The sequence below is a fragment of the Cervus elaphus genome, chromosome 7, assembly GCF_910594005.1.
Source record: "Cervus elaphus chromosome 7, mCerEla1.1, whole genome shotgun sequence".
Lineage (NCBI taxonomy): Eukaryota > Metazoa > Chordata > Mammalia > Artiodactyla > Cervidae > Cervus > Cervus elaphus.
Window position 1 is genome coordinate 32,354,095 of NC_057821.1, and position 23,655 is coordinate 32,377,749.

Here is a 23,655-nt window from a genome sequence, read left to right on the forward strand (position 1 = left end):
AATGTGTGATGTATGGACCCACAAGTGTGTATTGCATAACTAAGGGATTCTGCATAAGCGATTTGGGGAGCAGGGATGCAACAAAGGAATGACACTTTGGTTTTTTGTTGTTGTTTTTAATACAGTCAATTTACAATGTGTTTATTTCAGGTATACAGCTTAGTGATTTTCTTTTTTTTTTTTTTTTTTTTTGCAGATCACATTCCATTATAGGTATTATATTGAGTATAATTGTGCTATACAGTATAATCTTGTTACTTATCTATTTTATGTATAGTAGTTTACATCTGTTACTAATTTGTCCCTTTTCCCTTTGGTAACCATAAGTTTATTTTCTATGTCTGTGAGTCTGTTTCTGTGTATAGATTCATTTGTGTCATTCTTTAGATTCCACATATAAAAGAGATATTATATGGTATTTGTCTTTCTCATTCTGCTTTACTGCACTTAGTATAATAATCTCTAGGTCCATCTATGTTGTTGCAAGTAGCATTATTTCATTCATTTTTATGGCTGAGTAATATTCCATTGTGTGTGTACCACATATTTTTTTATCCATTCATCTGTCAATGGACATTTAGATTGTTTTCATGTCTTGGCCACTGGAAAAGTGCTAATATGAACATCAGAGTGTGTATATCTTTTTGAAATATAGTTTTGTGTGAGTATATGCCCAGAAGTGGCATTGCTGTATCATATAGCAACTCTGTTTTTTTGAGGAACTTCTATACTATTTTCCATAGAGCCTGTACCAGTTTACATTCCCATCAACAGTATAGGAGGGTTCCTTTTTCTCCACACCCTCTGCATAATTTATTTGTAGACTTTTTAATGATAGCCATTCTGACTGGTGTAAGGTGGTACCTCGTAGTTTTAATTTGCATTTCTCTAATGTTGACCACCTTTTCATGTGTTTATTGGCCATCTGTATGTCGTCTTTGGAGAAATGTTGGTTTAGGTCTTCTGCCCAATTTTGGATTGGCTTGTTAGGTTTTTTTGTTGAGTTGTATGAGCTGTTTTGAAAATTAAGCTGTAAGTTTCCTTTTCATTTTGTTTCCGTTGCTATGCAAAAGCTTAAAGTTTGATTAGAGCCCATTTATTTTTTGCTTTTATTTCCATTGCCTTGAAAGACTGACCTAAGAAAATGTTGGTACAATTCATGTCAGAATATTTTGCTTTGATTCTCTTCTAGGAGTTTTATGGTGTCTTGTTTTATATTTAGATCTTTAAGCCATTTTGAGTTTATTTTTGTGTGTGATGTTAGGGTGTATTTTGACTTCACTGATTTACATACAGCTGTCCAACCTTCCCAACACCACTTGCTGAAGAGACTGTCTTCCCCATTGTATAGTCTTGCCTCCTTTTTTGAAGATTGATTTGTCCCTTGGTCTGTGGGTTTATTCCTGGGTGCTTTATTTGATTCCATTGGCCTATGTGTCTATTTTTGTGCCAGTGCCATTCTCTTTTGATTACTGTAGCCTCATAACATTGTCTGAAGTTTGGGAGGGTTGTGCCTCCTGCTTTGTTCTTTTTTTCTCAGGATTGCTTTGGCAATTCTGGGTCTTTTATTGTTTCATATAAATTTTAGTATGTGTCCTATTTCTGTGAAAAATGTCTTGGTAATTTAGTAGGGAGCATATTAAATCTGTAGATTACTTTGGATAGTAATGGCCATTTTAACAATATTCTTCTAATCCAAGAGTGTGGGCTATCTTTCAGTTTCTTTGAATCAACTTTAATTTCCTTTGTTTTGTAGTTCTCAATCTATGTTTTTCACCCCCTCGATCAGGTTTATTCATAAGTATTTTTGGTGCAATTTTAAAAGGGATTGTTTATATTCCTTTTCTGATATTTCATTGTTAGTGTAAAAGAAATGCAACTGATTTCTGTATGTTAATCTTGTATCTACCACATCTTCTTAAGCCAGTTGTCTGTTGATAGACACTTGTGTAGCTTCCATGTTTGGCTCTTGTAAATAATGCGTAAAAGATTGTTTTAAACTTTATAACTTAAGATGGTGATGAAACAAACCTCCCCCTTTCCTCCTCCCTGTTACTGTCTCACCTACCTAATGTTTTTGCAAAGCATCAGTTTATAAAATGTTTTCATGTACATTAGTTCAACCAGTCACACAGTGTTTTCACAAATCATGTGAGGTACATAGTCTTATTACTATTTATTGTTTGCATTTAACAGGTGAGGAGGTTGAGGCTCAAAGAGGTTGGGCGTGAGTATCCATAGATACGCATGAGTACACACAGGACAGAGCTCATGAGATTTTAACTAGCTTTCTTGATAGCAGGTTCAGTTACTTTTGTTCTCATCTATGAAGGTTTGTTCTTTGGTTTTGTTTTCTATTTCTTTACTGCATGTCCTTTCTGATCTCAAGTGTCCTAGCACTTTCTTCACCTTGGACACATTTGTTTGGTCCAGATGCCCTGCACTTGCCCTTTCTTCTATATAACATACAAACAGGCCCCATGAAACCATTTAGCTCATAAAAACAACTTTAAACTTTGAATCATCCTTCAGGCAACAGTTGCTAGCAAATGATTTTAAATGATAATATCTGTAATTAAAATACAAAATGAAAACATTTGCTTACTCTTCCATGATAGTAGATGTTTCCATGATGTTGGCTGCTTTGTTAACTTGTAAGCTATTGTTTTCTTTAATAATGGTATTTTATCATTCTACAAACCACCATGAGCAAGAGGTGGAGGAGAGACACACAGATATCAAAGCAACATGTTTGTTTTTATTTTGTCAAGTACTTTTTTTTTTTCTCTTGAATTTTTTTTTTTTTAACCAAGTGAGGGAACTAGAAAATTGTTTTCTAATTCTCTTAGCAGGAGTCAAAACTGGTAAGGATTTCTCTTGAGATACCCTAAGTTCTTCAAGCTTTTTAGAACTATCAGATTAAGTGAGAATATTTACCCAGCTCTTTTCCTTTAGAATATTGCAACATTAGAAACATGTCATGAGATTGTCTCCCTTAAAAATGTACCCATCTGATTAATTTTGAGTAGCAGTTCAACTCATATTCACTTACCCTAATGTGAAATGAGTCAGGCTTGGCAAAACAGTCTCAGGGAAATTAGACCAGAGGGAAACAGGGAAAGGAGAGAGTAGGAGGCTGGGGTCTGGTCCAGAATCACATGCCGACCAGCCTCCTTTCCAGCCAATAACTTGCTGTGGGCTCCTGGCCAAGACATAGTCTCTTTAGACTTAAGGACTATATTAATATAAATAGTTGTGTAAACAACTTAACCTACATATTCACAAGGATATTGGGAAGGAAAATAAGAGACCAATATCTGCTTTTCATTCAGTGGGGAAGCATAATCTGTATTCTTACTAAAGAAATATAGGGGAATTGATGGTGTTAATAATATTAGATTTTTTAATGTACTTGATTTTTTTTCTTCACTTTTCAACATAGCAGGCTAAATTCTCTTTTTAACTCAGGCTATGGTAAAAAGCCAGAACCATTCAAATCTACTGTGGCTGGCAGTGGGCCAGGCTAAAGAGGAGAGTAACAGGAGCACATTGTAAATAAATGGGGCCTGGTGATGTGAAAGGGAGCCCATGGGGCAAATGCTGTGTAAAGAAGTTCGAACCAGGTCTTCCTTACTCAGGGGTTATGGTAGGTAAGTCACAAAAATGGCTTCAGTTCTTCTCCCCTTAAATCTATGCCCTTGCCAGGTAATTTTGTAGTTCTCTCTTCCTCTTGGTCCTACTCTTTGATTCTGAGCTTTGCTTTAGTCAATGAAATGTTAGCAAATACCACTCAATAGGAAGCTTGAACAGTGCCTGCCCGCTCATATTTCTGCAGTCACCATGAGGATGGTATGGCCAAACTAGCCTCCTAAGAATGCGACTCACAGAGCTGAGCTGAGTTGCCCCAGTTGCCCAAGCTAAGGCCAGCCTCTACCATCTAGCCGACCCCAGGATATCTGAGCCAGCCTAGCCAAGATCAGCTGATCTTATTGTTATGCTACTGAGATTTTGTGGTTGTTTCAAAGGAAATGTTAACTGACACAGTCTCTATTCTCCCAAGTTTTCTACCTGGACTCAAACCTCATGGTCCTGGTGACAAGGAAAGCTAACTTGGAGTTTATCCAAAATACCGATTAGGAATAGTGAAAATTCAGCTAGGGGTTTATAATCCAGCCAAGATGGTTCTCAATGGAACTCTTTCCCATGTGACTAGTTGAGTGTTGACCACTTTTCTGTTTTCAACTTCTACTTCCATCCTGTGGCTGGGAAGTGTTCTTTCTTTCATGTTCCCTTTTCATTTCTGAGACTTTGTTTTCTAAAGAGCTGAAACACAGAAACACAAACAGGAAACTAGAGAAGGCAGTCATTCATGCTGCTTGTTAGAAACTCCAAGATGCACCCGTGTCCCCACAAATCATTTCCACTGGCCTGTGTTTCATAAAAGAATCCACCTGGCAATGCAGAAAACGCAAGAAACACACCTTCGATCCCTGGGTCAGGAAGATCCCCGGGGGGTAGGAAATGGCAACCGGCTCCAGTATTTTTGCCTGGAAATTACCATGGACAGAGAAGCCTAGCAGGCTGTAATGTCACAGAGAGTCAGAGATGACTCAGCACAGCACCACCACCCACTCCTTTGAGAGACAACACCATTGTCAAATAACAGAAAAAGGTTACAGTGCATGGTGGCTCAGATGGTAAAGCATCTGCCTGCAATTTGGGAGACCCAGGTTTGATCCCTGGGTTAGGAAGATCCCCTAGAGAAGGAAATGGCAACCCACCCCAGTACTCTTGCCTGAAAAATTCCTTGGACAGAGGAGCCTGGTGGGCTACAGTCCATGGGGTCTCCAAGAGTCGGACACGACTGAGCAACTTCAATGCTCACTAAAAGGCAATTCATTAAGTTATCAATTTTGCAACATGGTTGTTATCAAGTATGTGTTACAGCTAGAAGGAACCTTAGGTATCTGTTAGTTTGGTCTTTAATTGTAGGTAGAAGAAGCATAATCCCAGGAAAGTTAGGTGACTCTTCACAATAAAATAATTAAGCTGAAACTCCTTCAAGATTTCAGACCTCAGGTTCAATGCCTTTCCTACCATGCTGCTGTGTTTCAGGCAGCAGCTCCCAGCCCTTCAGAGGAGAAGAACCCATACACATCAGATGGGCTTTCTGGATACTAGCAAATGTTAATAAATTAAAATTAAGCAGCCTTGTGGGCCCCTCAATGCATGATTTATTCAGGGAAACACCAGTCTGATAACCAGAAAACTTAAAACCTGAATCATTATTGAATTATCTCAGTAAACATCAAAGGGAGATTCCATTATTAAAATCCAGTGGCCTGTCTTCCTCCCGTCATAACTCTCACATGTAGCCCCCAATCTCTGTCCCCTCTCTTGTAAACTCCCAAGCTCTGCCTCAAGTCCAGCTCACACAGCTGCTCATTTATTCCCTCCTCTCCTCTTGTGGATCCATCACTCTCCCAATGACTCCAGCCCTTTCCAATGCAAACCAGTTGAAATTCTTGACATCTGCAGTTCTGTCTTTAGCCTGATTCTGCCTAAAAGACTTGGGAATCTAGTGGGCAAAATAAAATTCTCCTCAGTGGATGGGAGTGAGAGAGGAGCTACATGCACACCAGGATGTAAGACGTGGGAACAGGACTTTGTGTCTTCGATCCTGCTGTATACTGATTGCCCAGAAGAATGCAAGTATGTTGTATTAATTAAATGCATAAATATTTGCTAAATAAAAGAAATGTCACATGCAAGGAAACCTCCAGGAGATTTGAAAGAACAAAGACTATCCAATTGTGTTGCCAGTCATGTGGATACTATGGCAGCAAAGTGGCTGGTGTCAGGGAGAGGATCTTATAATCTGGCAAAGCACATTCTGCCAAAGACATCAATCCTGTTGACTCCAAGTAATAAAGTATTGGGTTGGTCAAAAAGTTTTTTCAGGTTTTTTTTTTCCTTTTTAGATGTTATGGAAAAATTCAAATGAATATTTTGGCCAACCCAATAAAATTAAGCATGAAGGATCATAATTTCATCACATGAGGTTTTCCTGGTAATAGGTGAACACAGGGTGGCAGACAAGTCACTTGTTGTTGCCCCTCCTTTAACAGTGAGTGAAAAGTGGAAGTTATATCTCTGGCTCTTTGCAATCCCATGGACTGTAGCCAGCCTGGCTCCTTTGTCCATGGAGTTCTCCAGGCAAGAATACTGGAATGGGTTGCCATTCTCTTCTCCAGGAGATCATCCCAACCCAGGGATCGAACCTGGGTCTCCCAAATTGCAAGCAGATTCTTTACCACCTGAGCCACTAGGGAAGCCAGTGGGTATGGAAAGAAAAAGACATTCCCTCTCCTGTAATCTGGAGTGCAAAATAAATGGAGTTTATCATTTCATGGTCTAACAAATCAATGATCACAGTTATTAAAGAATGCGAGATACACGCTATAATTCTCTGAAACTGACTTCCCTATGAAAATGACTACCTCAGTTGTGTAGCAATATTATCTTCAATTTTCATGTAAGATAAGTTGAGAAAATGTTTAAAAATAATTAGATTCCAGGAAGACCAATTTGACAAGTGCTAATACTATTTAAAGAGGAAGATAATGGATAGTTTTGTGACAAGACACAGTACTGGGTGGGGGAAAATCAGAGGAAATGCCATGAAGTGTGTTTCAACATTGCCCCAGCTTTCTCACATCACCACTGTCAATCTCCACAGAGAGTTGGGAGTATTTCCTAGTAACGTGACATAATGGACTAGAGTCACGACAGATCACTCTCTTTTGTCTAAAGAATGTCTCTAGATGACTGAATGTTCCTTCTAAAAGGTTGAATCATCGATCTCTGCTGTGGAGATTTCCTAATTCATTCCAGTCTACCGTTAGTCATTTCCTGTTTATGCCCTCCATGATCTGAAATATCTTTGTACAGTTTTTAAAGCTGTAAAAGACTTATTGGAGAAAAAAATAGTTACCTTCGTTCTCTACTGTCAGGAAAGTATGAAGAATAAACAATGGAAAAACTTTTTACCACAAAGGCATTTTCTGAAATGATTAGGTAATAAGCTTACTTGGAAATGCTCCATTGTCTTTGGCATCTAGCCTTGATGATTAAAAAAAAAAAAAACTCTGCTTACAATAATAACTTCATAAATATTATTCTTATTTTCTCAGCTAGCTTTTGAGGTTTCTCACTTTAATCTTTAATTTTGACAGTTTTGCTAGACGGTGTCTGATGTGAGTTTATTTTTATTTACTAGATTTAGCATTGATTGTGTATTCCTATCCTGAGGACTCATGTCTGTTTTCCTGTCTGGAAACTCTCAACCACTATCTCTTCAGGTTTTATTTATCCATCCTTCCTTCTATTTTTGTTTGGAATTGCTGTTAGATGTGTTGTGGACTCAATATAGCTACTATCTTTATTCTTTTACATATTTGTTATCTCAGTAAGTCTCTATGTGACTTTCTCTGTGAATTATCTGCTCTATTTCTATTCACTAATTACTTCCAACTGTGACCAGTCAAAAATTATTTCTTGCATTGATACTGTCTCAGTGATTATACTTTAGGCAAAGCTGGTCATCAGGTACAAAGTTCGAGTTATATAAAAAGTCCTGGAGATGTAGTATACAATAGGGTGACTATAGTTAATAATATTGTATTGTGTATTTAATACCAGCCATTGGTATTAAGCGGTGAGAACAACTCTTGCCTTCCAATCCCTTTTAATGCCTGATGTTAACCCTCTTGCCTTAGAAATCAGGAGCTTGGCAAGACCTCAGACCTTGTGTTATCTTACAGGAAGACTGCTTGCTTGTGAGCATCGTTTTTAGAAGTCTTCTTTGTATTATTATTGCTTGCTGGGACACTGCTATGCATTTGGAACGGTGGCCTGGGAAGGGATGTGCTCAAAGCCTGAACATACAGCATCATTTTCATAGAAAGTCAGCGTGACTATTTTACAGACAAGGAAATTGATGTGTAGAGAGACTCGGGGATCTTTTCCTGGCAACAGACAGAATTAGAATTAAATGCCAGGCTACATGTAGTCTTATAATTCAGGCTCTTTGCATTACACAGTGATACTTTAAGTTTCTAATCAGTCCTGGTGTCAACCAAAACAATTGATAATCAACCTAAGAAAAAAATGGAAGATTTTATTCAAGCCAAACTGAGGAGTTTAACCCAGGAGACAGTCTCTCTGAGAGCTCTGAGAACTATTCTGAAGAGATGAAGGGGGGAGGCCAGTACATATGTGATTTTGGCAAAGGGTACGTGCAATCAAGAACTCATCTTAGAAGATTTTACTATTTTTGAGAAATAGATACCTTAGTTAATGAACAGTATTAGTGCTTTAGTTAATGAACAGTATTAGTGCTTTTCTAAGTATGGGAAGGTGCAAAAAACTGGGGTCACAAGTCTGAAAATATCTACCTCAGGGCCAGTTCTGTCAGTCTTCCCAGAGCACAGAGTACCTCATCCTGATCTTTGCCCTGAAGTCCTTTCAAGGTATATTATGTCAGTGACCGCATGGCTGATGACTTGATTCTTACAGAACTAGATAGTGGATAACATTATTTTACAGTCTCCTTCTGCCTTTCTGTCTTAATTTCAGACAAAATTTGGGAGGCATTTCATGGTAACTGTCCCATGGGGCTAAGAATGCTCATTCCCAAGTTAGGCGAGGATTTCCTTGATAGGTCACTCGTGTGCTGTTACTGGACTAGGCCCTGTTAAAGTAGCCACAAGTCTCTGGACCACCTGTCTTTCTAGCCTGTTCTGTCTTTCTAGCCTGTTCTGGTCCAGGAAATGTTTTCTTTTTGTTGCTTCTACCCATATCCAGAGTTATAATATTACAGCCATTGATCTTGTAGAGCTGGATATTTGATCATTTCAAGTCACCAAATCATTCATTTTGTCTGAGGCTCAGCCATGTGTTTAGTAATGTAAGAAACAGTCTTGTAAAATAAGCAGAATACAGGTAACAGAGCTAGTAGCATTAATAAGCCCATAAGTATTTATGCTAAGAACTTACATTAGGTGTGGTGCAGTGTATTGCCCGGCTATCTGACCAGTCTGTTCTGCACTAATCGCAATCTTTAAGGGAAATATTACATTGGCTGCACCTACAAGGCGAGTGGTGAGTCATCATGACCCCTTATATGATAGAGAATGTTATCTTCTAAGGAGTTACATGGCTGGCATCAGAAGGAGAAAACTGGATCTTTGTGGTTGAGCATGTGTTTCTGCCCCTGGGGAGTCTGATTAACACATACTGTGGATGCATAATACACATGAGGGAAGGAGGAGGCCCAGAAGGGCAGAGAAAAATTTTATGTCTGAATTTTCTTTGTCTTGCTTTAAACTGTGAATTTCTATTTCGTTACTTGGCATTGTGCTAAGAGATGTATGTGTGTGTGCTATGGTAGGGTAGGAGCCAGCTTTTGGAAGATATCTAAAACAAGGTTTTCTGAACTTGAAAGAAGCTTATCACTTCATTGGAAATGACACAACCTGATTCTAAAACAACTGCAGAAGAATTAGAGTCAAATCATGGAGTGTTGGTTAAATAATGATAGAAAGTGAGAGAAATTGGTGGACAATTTGGGAAAATTGACACATGAGCAGATCTTTCAAGAAAGGATAGATTTTAGCTAGAGAAGGGAAAGAGAGATGAGGTGGGAGGGAGAGACTGGAGACCAGTCAGAGGTGGAGAGGGAGTAGCCAGCTGCAGGCACCTCAGCAGAGGAGGGAGGGGCAGCAGAGAGCGGAGCCCACCCTCAGGGAAAGGAGCCCACCCAGAGGCACTGAGACTTCCTAGGCAGGTGAAGAGGCAGTGAAGAGGGAGCATTCACAGTCGCAGTTATTAGTTCCTCTAACCCTGGAGGGAAAGAAGAGAGAGGATCCATGAGCGAATAGAAAGAGTTTTATCTGTCAGGTTGATTGATTTGATAGAAACTTAATTATCCTAAAAGTCTGAGACTCATATGTTTATCTGAATAAAGCAGAAATACGCTGACTGTTGCTATTTCTAAAACTTACAAGCCTTCAGAACTCACACACAATCAAGAGGCAGTCAAGCAGTCAAAAAGCAGAACTTTCTAAAAGCCTATGTACTGGTACTAGGGCCTCTGAAGTGGTTGGTTGGTTGGTTGTTTTTAAATAGCAAGTCTTATCTGAGTTCAGTAAGAAAGTCTGTTATTTGTGCAACTATTAAGTTCATTCAAACTGCTGGATTTTATAGGATTTTTGGCTTAATTGATCACATACTGCAATGTTAGGACAAGGTAAAGCTAGTTACCCACACCAGTTTTACTGAAATTTTATAGAAATTGAAATCTATCGCTCAACCCACTCCAGTACTCTTGCCTGGAAAATCCCATGGATGGAGGAGCCTGGTAGGCTGCAGTCCATGGGGTCGCTAAGAGTCAGACACGACTGAGCGACTTCACTTTCACTTTTCACTTTCATGCATTGGAGAAGGAAATGGCAACCCACTCCAGTGTTCTTGCCTGGAGAATCCCAGGGAAGGGGGAGCCTGGTGGGCTGCCATCTATGGGGTCGCACAGAGTCGGACACAACTGAAGCGACTTAGCAGCAGCATGTAGTAAATAGAATTGAATTCTTTTTCACTTTAATATCATGCAGACAATATAAGCAAAATAGAATGTAATATATAGGCAAAAGGTTATAAAATCTATGTATGTATGTATAATGTATATAATTTTTGTTTTTTTGAGGAACCACCATACTGTTTTCCAGAGTAGTAAACCAATTTACATTCCTACCAACAGTGCACAAGAGTTCGCTTTTCTCCACATATGTACAAACACTTACCTCTTGTTTTTTTTGGGCATTCTAATAGGTGTGAGGTGATATTGTAGTTTTGATTTGCATTTCTGTGATGATTAGTAATGTTTAATTACTTTTAAATTAAAATAATGTTTGCACCTTTTAACATACCTGTTGATCATTTGTATGTCTTCTTTGAAAAAAATGTTTATGCATATCTTATTTTTCAACCACACTGTTTTTGTTACTGAGTTGTATGAGTTTCTTATATATTTTGGATATTAACCCCTTGTTAGATGATTTGCATATATTTCCTCCCATTCCATAGCTTGCCTTTTCATTTTGTTAATTGTTTATTTTGCTGTGTAGAAGCTTTTTAGTTTGAGTTAAATCAGTGGTTCCACTTACTGATTTTTGCTTCCTGTGCCTTTGGTGTCGTATCCCGCCCCACCACCACCAAAAAAAGATTGTTGCCAAGACGAATGTCAAGGAGCTTCCTCTCTTATTTTTTTCGAGGGGTTTTATTGTTTCAGCTTTTATATTTAAATCTTTAATCCATATGAAGTTAATTTTTGTGAGTGGTGTAAGATAGAGATCGTTTCATTCTTCTACATGTGCTTATCCAGTTTCCCCAACACCATTTATTGAAGAGACTCTTCTTTCTCTTGAGTATTCTTGGCTCCCTTGTCAAATGTTAGTTGACCATACATGTGAGGGTTTATTTCTGGCCACTCAGTTCTATTCCATTGGTCTATGTATCTGTTGTGTATGCCATACCATACCATTCTGATTACTGTAGCTTTGTAGAACCAGTTTGAAATCAGGAAGTGTGATATCTTCAGGTTTGGTCTTCTTTCTTAGGAGTGCTTTAGCTATTTGAGATCTTTTATGGTTCTGTATAAATTTTAAGATTGTTTTTTCTATTTATATGGAAAAGTGCTATTGGAATTTTGGTATGGATTGCATTGAATTGATAGATGGCTCTGGGTAGTATGGGCATTTTAACAATGTTCTTCCAAATGATAGACATGGTATATCTTTGCATTTATTTGTGACTTTTTCCATTTCTTTCATCGGAGGGTTGGTTTTCAGAGTACAGATCTTTTATTTCCTTGGTTAAATTTATTCCTTACTATTTTGTTATTTTTGATGCTATTGTAAATGGAATTGCTTTTTTTGTTTTTCATATATTTTGTTGTTAGTATATAAAACTGCTATATGTTACAACAGTCTTCTGCATTTTAATTTTGTATACTGCACCCTTACTGAATTCATTTATTCTAACTATTTTTGGGTGGAATCTTTAGGATTTTCTGTATATAAGATTATATCATTACCAAACAGACAATTTTAACTTCTTCCTTTCTGATTTGGAGTGAATGAACAAGCATATTTGGCATGGAGCACAGCTCTCGGGGGTTCCATCATACCTTTCCCTAACTTAATCCCCAATGTTTTTATATTTGGAGATTGGGCTTTAGGGAGGTGATTAGGTTACAGGGCAGAGTCCTCATAAATGAGATTAGTTCCCTTATAAAAGAGACTACAGAGAGCTTCATTGCTTCTTTCACTGTTGGAGGAACTGTGAAAAATAAATGTTTGTTGTTTAAGCTACCCACTCAATAGTGTTTTTGTTATAGTAGCCAGAGTGGACTGAGAGAACTATCTATTAATGAACAGGTACATGTGTGCTAAGTCAGTTCAGTCCTGTCTGACTCTTTGAGACTCTATGGACTATAGCCTGCCAGGCTCCTCTATCCATGGGATTCTCCAAACAAGAACACTGGAGTGGGTTGCCATGTCCTCCTCCAGGGGATCTTCCCAACCCAGGGATCAAACCGCATCTCTTACATCTCCTGCATTGGCAGGTGGGTTCTTTACCGCTAGCGCCACCTGGGAAGCCCCATTAATGAACACACCAGCACAATGTCCTATAGAACACGTGACTCAAACTTACTGAGAACGTCTTTGAGTTAACTCGCTCCTTAAGTAGCGCAAACCCACCTTTCTTGAACTCTAAGATCTCTACCAGTTCTTTCTTTGAATGCTGGGAAAGAAACCTAAGGTTTTCGAACCTAAGGTTGTGATTGGGCAGGAAGCCTGGGAGCTTCTGATAGAATCTCAGTGCCCTCAATGAATCTTAACAAATTACCCTTAAAAGAATAAGCTTCTCTTCCCCATTCATTTCCACCTCAGTCATCTCTAGAAAGTCACTAAGGACCCTCAGCTATAATTTATACAGGCACGGTTGCAGCAGTGAACCTCAAAGGTGGTCTTCATGCAGATAAAAGGGAAAGTCATGAATTAAATGAATATAGGTCGGCTTTGGGTCCAATTCTTTTTTTTTCCATCTTGTTGACTGAGATCATCTCAACCCTTGAAATGTTTCTTCTTTGAAGGATGTCTGGGTACACAAATGTTACTCAACATTTGGACAATGAGGAGAAGTCTGTCTGCTCGGCTTGCTCTGTGCTGTTTCTTGGACTCTCTTTAAGCTCCCATGAAGAGTTAATCCACACTGAGTGATCCAGACTTGGAGAAATGTCCTGCTGGGGGATGTGGTGGACCCCGCAGTGAGACCAAACCTCTGGGGAGGGGCCAAGGTTTCCTGAAAGGTACATGAAAACTGACCACATGTGTGTGTGTGTGTATGTATACACACAACAAATCTTCATCCACTCCTTGTCAATGGGCATTTAGGTTGTCTCCATGTTTTGGCTGTTGTGAGTAGTGCTGCTGTGAACACAGGGTGCACGTATCTTTTTGGATTATAGTTTTGTCCGAACATATTCCCAGGTGTGGGAGAGCTGGATCATATGGCAATTCTATTTTTAGTTTTCTAAGAGACCTCTATACTATTTTCCATAGTGGCTGTACCAAGTTACATTTCCACCAACAGTGTAGGAAGGTTCCCTTTTCTCTGCACCCTCTCCCGCATTTGTTTGTCGGTTTTAATTATGGCCATTCTGGCCTGGTGTGAGGCAGTACCTCGTTGTACTTTTAATTTGCATGTCTCTGATAATTAGTGACATTGAGCATCTTTTCATATGCCTACTGGCCATCTGTATGTCTTCTTTGTAGAAATGTCTATCAAGGTCCTCTGCCCCTTTTTCGATTGGGTGTTGGGGTTTTCTGTCGTTGAGTTGTTTGAGCGATTTGTGTATTTTGGAGATAAAGCCCTCTTCTGTCACATCATTTGAAAATTGGCCACTACTCACTACCTGAATCCCCATCTCTGAGATGTACAAGCACAGATACGTTGCTTAGCTTCTATTTGCCTCAGTTTCTTCATCTCTGAGGTGGGTGTCATGATTTTATCTACCTCACAGGGTTTGGTGAAGACTGAATTATTTAAGGTATAGAACACACCCAGAAGTTCTTGGTGCATATTGATCAGTAATAATTATTGATACTAATTATCTGTTGTTGGGGTCCTTTAATGGACCGGAACCTTGTGGTGCGGAGTCGACGATAAGAAAGTGAAAGAGAGAAAGAGAGAGAGAGACAAAAAAGACCCGGGGACCTAAGCTCTGATGGAGCAAAGGTGCTTTAATGATTTTTCTATGAGTATATATAGGCTGCAGTACAAGAAACTTCTTTCGGGAATGATAGAGATCAGAAAACCAAATGTACAGCAACTGTTACCACAAGGTCAGGAAACAATCCATATCTCAAGAAAGGGGAAGGAGATTAAGCTGTTTTGTCCTAAGGAGAATGTTTACTAAAGGAGACTCATGCTTGCCTCACACAATGACCTCAGTCCCTGGGAGCAGCGTGCTGTTCCGCTTGAAGAGGGACAAAGGACTCATGAGAGACAGCACGTAGGAATCCTCCCGTCAAACATTCCCTGACAATCTGTATGTTGGAGGGAAGAGACACCTAAGAGAAAGGGAACCAGGTTGTGACCAATGTGTGCCAGTGAGGGGAATCTCTTGAGTAGTAGAATTTCTTGGGTTATGATCAGCATCTAAACTGTAATTTTTCTGAATTACCTATAACACTTCCTTAAGCCTGAAATTCCTGCAGAGTCTGTTATAAGTTAGGGGTGTTATGGAAAATAAAGTGTCAGGACAGTCAAGGAATCACTCTCTGCCTCTGCCGCAGGAGAGAACAGCTCCCTCTCAAGGGGACTGAGTCAGAGTTCCAGGAGTGAAGGGCAGAGGCTTTGGCCCATAGGGGAGCCAAGAGCCTGCAGAGAGATCCCCAATAGTCACAGACACAGGAGAAGTCCTCAGGCATTCCAGATTTGCCAGAGGAAACTGTTGGAAAGGGGATGGTTGGAGGGGGTAACAGATGCTTGGGTTACCTGGAAAAGAATTTTCTCCAACTTTCTTATGTTCCTACCTGCCTGGCCAGGTGAGCTCACAAAGCATTTAAGAGCGAAACCCAGCCCAGGACAAGTGTTCAGGTCTTCCCCACACAGTGAGATGGGGGTGATTATTGGCAAATCCTACTGTTGACTGGAACTCATTTGGGCACCTGAGAACGATGGAAGGATTGGTAGTGTGGCTCCCATCGGGATCTTCTCCCCTCCCCCCACCCCAAGTTAGAGAACTGGTTCCTCCATCCAACCGTCAGGTAGAACCCTCCAATGGTCACAACACAACAAGTTATTACTGCACCTTTGTTTCCAGCTGCAGGTTTATTTTCAATTCAAAATCTATTTGTAGAAGTCACGAGACTGCCACAGGTGCCTCACACTATTGAGTAGAAAGCCCACAAGAAGAAGACAGATGGATGGACTCAGCTGCCCCCACCTCCTCAGACAGAGGGAGGACAAGCCAGGTAGACCCTGGAGGTCAGCTGAGTCCTTAGGGGGACAGGAAAGCCCAGGGTCAAGGGGAAAATAACACAAACCCTGCGTGGGGAGCTTCCAGTAAAGGCAGGGAATCACCATGCCATTCAAACGAAGACCCTCCAGTCCCTCTCCTTGCCTAAGAACGCCACACCATTTGTTAGAAAGTTTGCCTACTGTCCCCAATAGCAAAGAACAGATAGAATTTTACCAGCAGGAGCTCAGAAACATGCTAAGAGCAAAAAGTGAAGTGGTCTGGGGATTAGGGGTTGATTTTCAGCCCAAGACACAAAGCCAGCTCAGACTTCTGAATTTTTCCATCCTTGTTCACGTCGCAGTGGCGCAGAAGAATCTCCCGAAACTTATCAAGGTCCACCCCTCTGATGCTGGGCTGAGGACAACAAAAAATAACATGTCAGTAGGCAAGTCAGTGGTGGTCCCACCCTTTCATGCCGCCCCGCCCCCACTCCATGCCTACTAAACTTAGGGGACACCCAGCCTTCTGGGAGCGCCTCCCTGAAGACAGGCCTCCAGGGAGGACTCCATCTCTTCATCCCACCAAATATTGCCAAGGACTAGTTTTCTGCCACCAGGTTCAATTCTAACCCTGTCCCTTCAGGTCAGAGAATGTCTGTTCCTACATCACTTATCTGCAGTTTGTACAGAAAGCCTGCCTTTTTTGCAACCACAATAAAGATATTTTGCCTTAGAGCAGAGGATTGTCACCAAAATTCTGTCTCACTATACTAATGAGAGAAGGCACATTTATTAACTCCCTGCAGAGATACTGACATCCCCCTCTGGTTTTTAAAAGGGTAGCAATGAATTAAAATCTAAAGAATTATGTTGTTGAGCCAGACAGACCCCATCAGATTTATTCCAAGGAATATTTCAGGGGCTAAGAAGGACCTGTGATGCAGGTCAGCTAGGAAAATGTTCTAAACTTGAAGACCTGCAAAAGTAAACAATGGTGGAACTCAGTGATTCTTCCTAGGTTATTTTATTTAACCCTCACAATAACACTGGGAGGTAAGTGGTTACTCCTTGTTTACAGATTAGAACACAGAGGCTCAGAAAGAACTGAGATATCTTGCCATGCCAGAAGTTGCAGGAGCATTTTTGATCCCAAGTCTTTTGTTTCCAATTAAGTGCTCATTTCACCAGTTCTCACTGTTCTCGTGGGGAATAGCTGGCCTAATGAAAGCCATATGAATGGTGATGAATCTAAATTTAAAAGCCAGTGTCTGAAGAGAATGGAAAAACCAACTAATCAGATTTCCAAACCCTTTGATTTTCAAACCCTCCATTTAGTGGACTAGTTATGAGTAAAGAGTGCAGGCAGCAGTTTGCAGGATTTGATTTCATGAATTCTCAGAAACATTTCCCATCACCTAACCTCACCCCAAGGTTTCCTCACTTCCAAAGAAAGTTCTAGGAAACCTGCAATAGGAAACAAAACCTTTCATTCTACAACTAGACAGCCATATTAAGACAAGCTAATTGGCACTGTCCGACGGGGTAAATGACTGACAGCAAATCCACCCTGATAGAAGGTTTTAACAGGAGAAGGGGAAAGAACAGCAGGAACTGGGAGCCAGATGGCAGAGAGCAAGAAGGAAAAACATCAGAGTGGGGCAGGATTCTGGGAGAATCGGGAGGGGAAAATTGGGGCCCAGAATCTAAACTTGGTGGACTTCACTTCTCTGCCAAGAATCTCTTGAGTGATTGGACGAAGAGGTTAAGGTGTAACCCATTGTCTGTAGGCTCTCTTTGTTGAGTATAGCTCCCTGGGTATCAGTGCCAAGCAGGTGTAGAAGTGGCCCCAGGGAATGTGGCCTAGAGGTCCTGAAAATAGCAAGCTGCCCCCTGTGGCTCCATATTAAAGGCTCGTTTGCTGTACAGTTACAAGGCAGGGATGTTTGGTCTTCAGTATCCTCAAACCGCTTTGGCTACAATCCTTTCTGCAGCAAATGGCACCCTGTCTCAGGATCCTTTTAGCACCCTTTTGAAAAGATTCAGGTGGTAGTCATTTACATATTAGCAAAAATTAATTTGCTAAGGTATTTATGCAATAACCAGGCTATTCTAAGCGCTTTTTTCCCCCTTAATGTGCTTCCTGCAAAGGAATTATTTCCTTTAAGTGAGTTGAAATATTTTTGCATGTGTGGAAGTATGTGTTGGGGAGGCACTTGTGGGTATGAATGTGGGTATGCGAAGGAAGTTTGTTTGGACCTTTTGAGTTGTGTTTTTAATGCTTTATAACTTACTAGGAGTTAGGAGAACCGAATGACACTGCTCAAAAGTGCTTGGATCACAGGGGACAAATCATTTGAAACCACTGAGGGCCTCTGTTTTAAGAACAAGTTGCCAATATAAATGCATGCAGTTTCCCTTCTAAGGTCTCTATGCGTCCCCTTTTGCCAACCATCTTCTTGTCAACAGAGAAAAGCAGATGGTGTATCTAGCAGGGAAAAGAATAAACTGTTGGGACCTGGGGGTAGGACCCCTCATCGTCTCCAGGCAGACACCTCTGGCATCCCTTTTATTTGGCTTCTAACATTATTGTTCACATGTCTACTTCTTGTGGGTGCTTAGAATCTGGAATGTCTTGCCTTCCCACTTTCTAGTTTAGGATGTAGACTGTTGTGTTGGTGTTGATTTTCTTGCTGTGCTAAGGGAGCTACAGTCTTTTAAAAAATCTTGTGCAGAAATTACGGTGTCTGCTCCCTCAGGGACTTGGTGTCTCAACACATTGATGGAGAACAGGCTTGGGTACCGTTTTCCAGAGGTTAAAGAAAAGGGTGATCTGGTAATCAGATAATCTTTTTAACACAAATTCAACCTATGTGTCATACATGACTGTATAAGAATTAAAAAGCCATAAAACAAGCTTGTGCTCAAGTCACTCAGTCGTGTCCAGCTCTTTGCGACCCCATGAACTGTAGCCTACCAGGCTCCTCTGTCCATGGGATTTTCCAGGCAAGAATACGGGAATGGGTTGTCATTTTAGGATTATTGTAAACATCAGGGATTCTGTCCAGAACTGTATGTTTAGAAACTGAGCCAGCCCTCTGCTGACTCCATGGCATGATCTGAAAATTGCTTTTAAAATAAGTTACAGATATTGGCTTCATTGCCTTGTGGCCCTTTCTTATAAAATGAAAATAAAGAAATTCACAGGAGATGGCTGTAGCTAATGAAGCTGAGAAAAATCAGATCTCAGTGGTCTCAGTGTCAGGGTCTCAATGACCCAATGGTCATATTTGACTACATCTTTCAAATAGTATGGTGAATATTTTTTTAAGCAACATGGAAGACTAAACAGGTTCAATAAAGATAGGCGCCTTCAATCACCTGGCTTCTGGAATAACATTAGTAACTGCTGTGTACATTGTAGCTCAAGAGATCAGCTCCTATAAACTGCTTTTGTATTACGGACCAGTCTGACCCAGTCCTTAGAAACCGGCTATCTCAAGCTGTCTGGTACTAACATGGAGAAGTTCCAATAGCCCAACAGAAATAGAGTGGCAAGGACAGAAATGATGGGGTGCTTCTGATTTCCCATAGAGGCACTATGAGTCCATTAAAGAGTGAGACAGACTTCTGCTTCAGCTCAGGTTTTTAGATGGTCTCAAATTTTTTCCTTTAATTTTCTTTAGAAAATTATATTCTCTGTTCTGTTGCTGGTTTAGGTTTTACTTCCATGGTCTCGCATTAACCTTTGGAAGCCATTGCTAAACCCAGAGATAGCTGAAAGACAACTGAAAGAGTCTGTAAGGATCTGAAGCCTCTGGGCTCGACAGGCAGCTAGGAACCCTCGCTCCACTACAGAGAGGAGGCCACACAGCTCTGGAAAACAGGTTTCCAATCCCATTTATTCTAGCAAAAACAAATTAAAACTCCAGTTAGACAAGGCCTTCTGCTGTGCAGCTTTAATGTCCCATAGATAACTGCTCACTTTCTATGACAGAAATCATCCTGGTGTTAAATAGATAATGAGTGAAATGGGATTTTTCCTTTAGCAATCAGCGTGTAAAAGGCAACACCACACCAGCACCCAGCACCTGTTCTGACTGTGCAAACACTGGTGAGCTCTCCGACAGGAGCAACATGTGAAGGGGACAAAGAAGGGGCAAGGGGCCAGTTGAGTGGGATTAATAAGAGTTAGGTGTTATCCTCATAAGACCTCAGAAATTAAATGTCTCATCCATACCTGCTTAACTACAGTATGTAAACTTTCTGGAGATTTATGCCAAAATTGGTATCTGGGCATTTTTCCACTGCAAAACCCCATAATTCTAATCAGATTTTTAAGAAGGTTTGAGACTCCAAAAGCAGTTAATAATTGTTGCCACTCTAATTTATTGCCATCTAGGCCAGTCAAGAGATGATCCTTGTGTCCTATACAAACCTCAAAAGCAATCCCTAAGGATATTATCCCTAAGGTCACAAAGAGTCGGACACAACTGGGTAACTGAACTGAAGGATATGAAACTACTAAATTCAGTGGCTACACAGCCACATAGGAAAACACCCATGTAAGAATTGAAAATATCTGGATTTTTCCTGGATCGTGCAGCTAGTCAATACTGTTCATCAGGATCTCAGAGGATATTGCTTTTTCAAACATTGTTTACCCTACATGGAACAGCTCTGCGATGTAGATATGATCTAAATTACATCAATCCCAACCACTGCAATGCCTTTCTACATAAAATAGCCATCTTAGGCTAGGTGTTAGAGCAGACTGCTGCAGAGTTGGGGGCACTGAGTGCAACAATGTGTGCACGGGACCTTTTGAAGGAGGTCGCCATTATCTTCGTTACCTCCACCATAGTTTGGTCTCAGATCAAACAGCAGGGAGGCAACACAACCCTGCCCATCAACAGAAAATTGAATTAATGATTGACTAAGCATGGCCCTGCCCATCAGAACAAAACCCAATTTCCCCCACAGTCAGTCTATCCCATCAGGAAGCTTCCATAAGCCTCTCCTAACAGAGGGCAGACAGAATGAAAACCACAATCACAGAAAACTAATCACATAAACCACAGTCTTGTCTAACTCAATGAAACTATGACCCATTCTGTATAGGGCCACCCAAGACGGATGGGTCATGGTGGAGAGTTCTGACAAAATGTGGTCCACTGGAGAAGGGAATGGCAAACCACTTCAGTATTCCTGCCTTGAGAACCCCGTGAACAGTATGAAAGGGCAAAAAGATAGGACACTGAAAGATGAACTCCACAGGTTGGTAGGTGCCCAATATGCTGCTGGAGAAGAGTGGAGAAATAACTCCAGAAAGAATGAAGAAATGGAGCCAAAGAGAAAACCACGCCCTGTTGTGGATGTGACTGATGATGGAAGTAAAGTCCAATGCTATAAAGAGCAATGTAGCATAGGAACCTGGAATGTTAGGTCAATGAATCAAGGGAAATTAGAAATGGTCAAACAGGAGCAGCCCCTTTGTGTTTAAAAAAAAAAAAAAAAAGGAAGAAAGAAAATCCCAAGTATGGAATTTATTACATGAAATTACACATTTTAGTTATTTTAGTAACCAAGTCCATAGGAGGAAGACTTTCTGTAATCAAAAAATGAAACAGCAAGGTGGTAAAATGGCTGTTTTACCAAAAACAGCCTTTGGTAAAATGTATGACTTTCAAATGATGGTAACAAGAAGTTCCTATGGGGGCTTTACTTAATTAGAACTACAATTGATCTCAAGAGAGAAGAGATTTGTTGAGTTTCACAAATGCTCAAGGGCTTCCCAGGTGGTGCTAGTGGTAAAGAACTGCCTGCCAGTGCAGGAGAGATAAGAAACACAGGTTCGATCCCTGGATCAGGAAGATCCCCTGGAGGAGAGCATGGCAACCCACTCTAGTATTCTTGCCTGGAGAATCCCATGGACAGCAGGCTAGAGTCCATAGGATTGTAAAGAGTCAGACACGACTGAAGAGACTTAGCACACAGGCACAGATGATCAAAGCTTGTTAAATAGGCTGCATCCCTAGATTTTCTGCATCATTACTCTTTGGCCCTACTGATTCCCCCCAAATAAACAATGGAATCAAAACAGCAGCCCCAATTCCTGGTGAGAATGATCTATCTACACAGTCTCATGAAGTCACCTGGACAAGCTCCATCATGTCTTTGACAAACCCATCCACTTCTGGGCCTTCTAGGGCTCCAGTTTTACTCTGAAAGATAAAAGATCCAATCAGCCAAATATAATTTTCTTAAGTCAAAAAGCTTAAAGAATAAGTTACACAGTAGACCAAATCAGTATTCTTTTGTGACTGCAAACAAGTTTGGAAATGGCATGTTCTAACATGTTGTCTGTGTAGGAGAGAACATGCATGCTCCACATAAATCAAAAGAATTCACTCTAAGTAACTTCTGTCATGTAATCAATGGAATGGTTTGCAGTAGTTTTGAGTTCCTTACTGTGACAAATAGCATTAAAGACTATACCAACTTTATTTACTTCCCAAGTACCAGGACTCAGTTCAGACTAGTGCTAATTACACATTCATTGACCCTTTGAAGGACATATTGCCATTTTAAGATTTTGCTTTATGATTTAGCAATGATTTAATTATTATCAAAACACATTTTAAATTCAAGAGGTACTAGATTGAGTGAGCATATTAGAATTATTATATGGTTCATGTATAAAATACCCATTTTATAAGAATGCCTATAAAAATAGAATACATACTAAAATATTTCAGTTTCTTCTCTAAAGTTTCAGTTATGACAGGTCATCCATTTTCTTCAAGGTTTTTTAATCCTGAACCTTTATCATAACATTTTTTTAAAAATCCATTTCCTTAGTGTGTTTTCCCAGACACTAGTACAGTAATTGTTATATGCCAGGAACTCCTCTAAGAGCTTTACAAACATGAATTCACTTTCCCCGTAATTCTTTAGATTGGGTGTGGTTTTTTGTATGACTACTTGCTTTTGTATTTGAGCATACTAATATAGAGACCAAGAAGGAGAAACTTTCTTTTAGTTTGGATATAAGGCACAGGAAAAAAAAAAAAAAAGCGACTTTATTCTCTTCTCCATCAATACTCCTATGTCTGTTTATACTTAGTTCTCAGAAGTTTTATTATAGAGAAGCTAAGGGGCCTTGACACAGCAATACACATGTGTGATTGCTGTTCATCACCTAAGGTTAGGGTCTGTGAGTAGGATGACACCACATAGGGACTAAACAAGCTTCCTACCTGAAGATGGCCAGCATAGTATATCAAAAAGGCACACTTACAACATCATAGTGAGCAAAGATTTTCTCAAAGTCCCTTTTTCTTTCTTCAGTGGAGCAAGCCTGTGTATGGAGAAAGTAATATGTCAGTCAGTAATGTGAAACTTCCGTTGTACCATTCCTCCAGGGTCATAGGCAACTTTTATAAACTTTGAGTCAACAATCCATAATCCCTTAATCCCAGCACTGAGCTTTGTCAGCCTCTAAATAAACTGAAGGCAAGACAATTAAATGCCCATCTTCCCTCCCTCTGAAATCTGTGGAGAAACATGAATAATACAAACCCATCTAGAGAAGTGTCACTACTCACATCCATTTTAAATTGGAGAAGGAAATTTTCCTGAAGAGCCAGAATCCTAAATAGGAAAAAACCCAAAAACAAAAAACGTAATCCATGTGATGATCTTTCAGCTCTCAATTACAAGTAAAATGTATAATTCAAGTGTGAGAAAAGGACAGGCAATTTCCAAGTTATTCTGCAGAATAGGATATGTGCTTGGAAAACAGGACTTTATACAGTACAAAAATTAAAGAAGGGAAAGACTTTCACAGGAATTAGTAGTCACCGTAGACATTTAAAAATTCCAACAAGGTTGCATGTACAAGGTCATGTGCAAAATTCAGTTTTTCTATACATTAGTAATGGCCAATCCGAAAAAGAAAGCAAGAATACCATTCCACTTATAATAGTATCAAAAATAATAAAATTCTTAGGAAAAAGTATAAGAGACCCTAAGACTTAGAGAGTGGTTTTTTCCAACATTGATCTATAGTTT

At 40.0% G+C, this 23,655-nt stretch overlaps 1 protein-coding gene across 1 annotated transcript in view; it reads right to left on the minus strand.

Moving 5' to 3' along the window:
• Positions 1-15,423: 15,423 nt before the first annotated feature.
• Positions 15,424-23,655, minus strand: part of SCGN (secretagogin, EF-hand calcium binding protein) — a 52,879-nt gene continuing 44,647 nt past the window's right edge. Inside the window, exons 8-11 of the mRNA XM_043908810.1 lie at positions 23,190-23,235; positions 22,883-22,942; positions 21,738-21,806; positions 15,424-16,000 (exon numbers count right to left, since the gene is read on the minus strand). Of these exons, the coding sequence (XP_043764745.1) occupies positions 15,872-16,000; positions 21,738-21,806; positions 22,883-22,942; positions 23,190-23,235 (304 nt within the window). The 3' untranslated portion in view covers positions 15,424-15,871. The remainder of the gene's footprint in view (positions 16,001-21,737; positions 21,807-22,882; positions 22,943-23,189; positions 23,236-23,655) is intronic.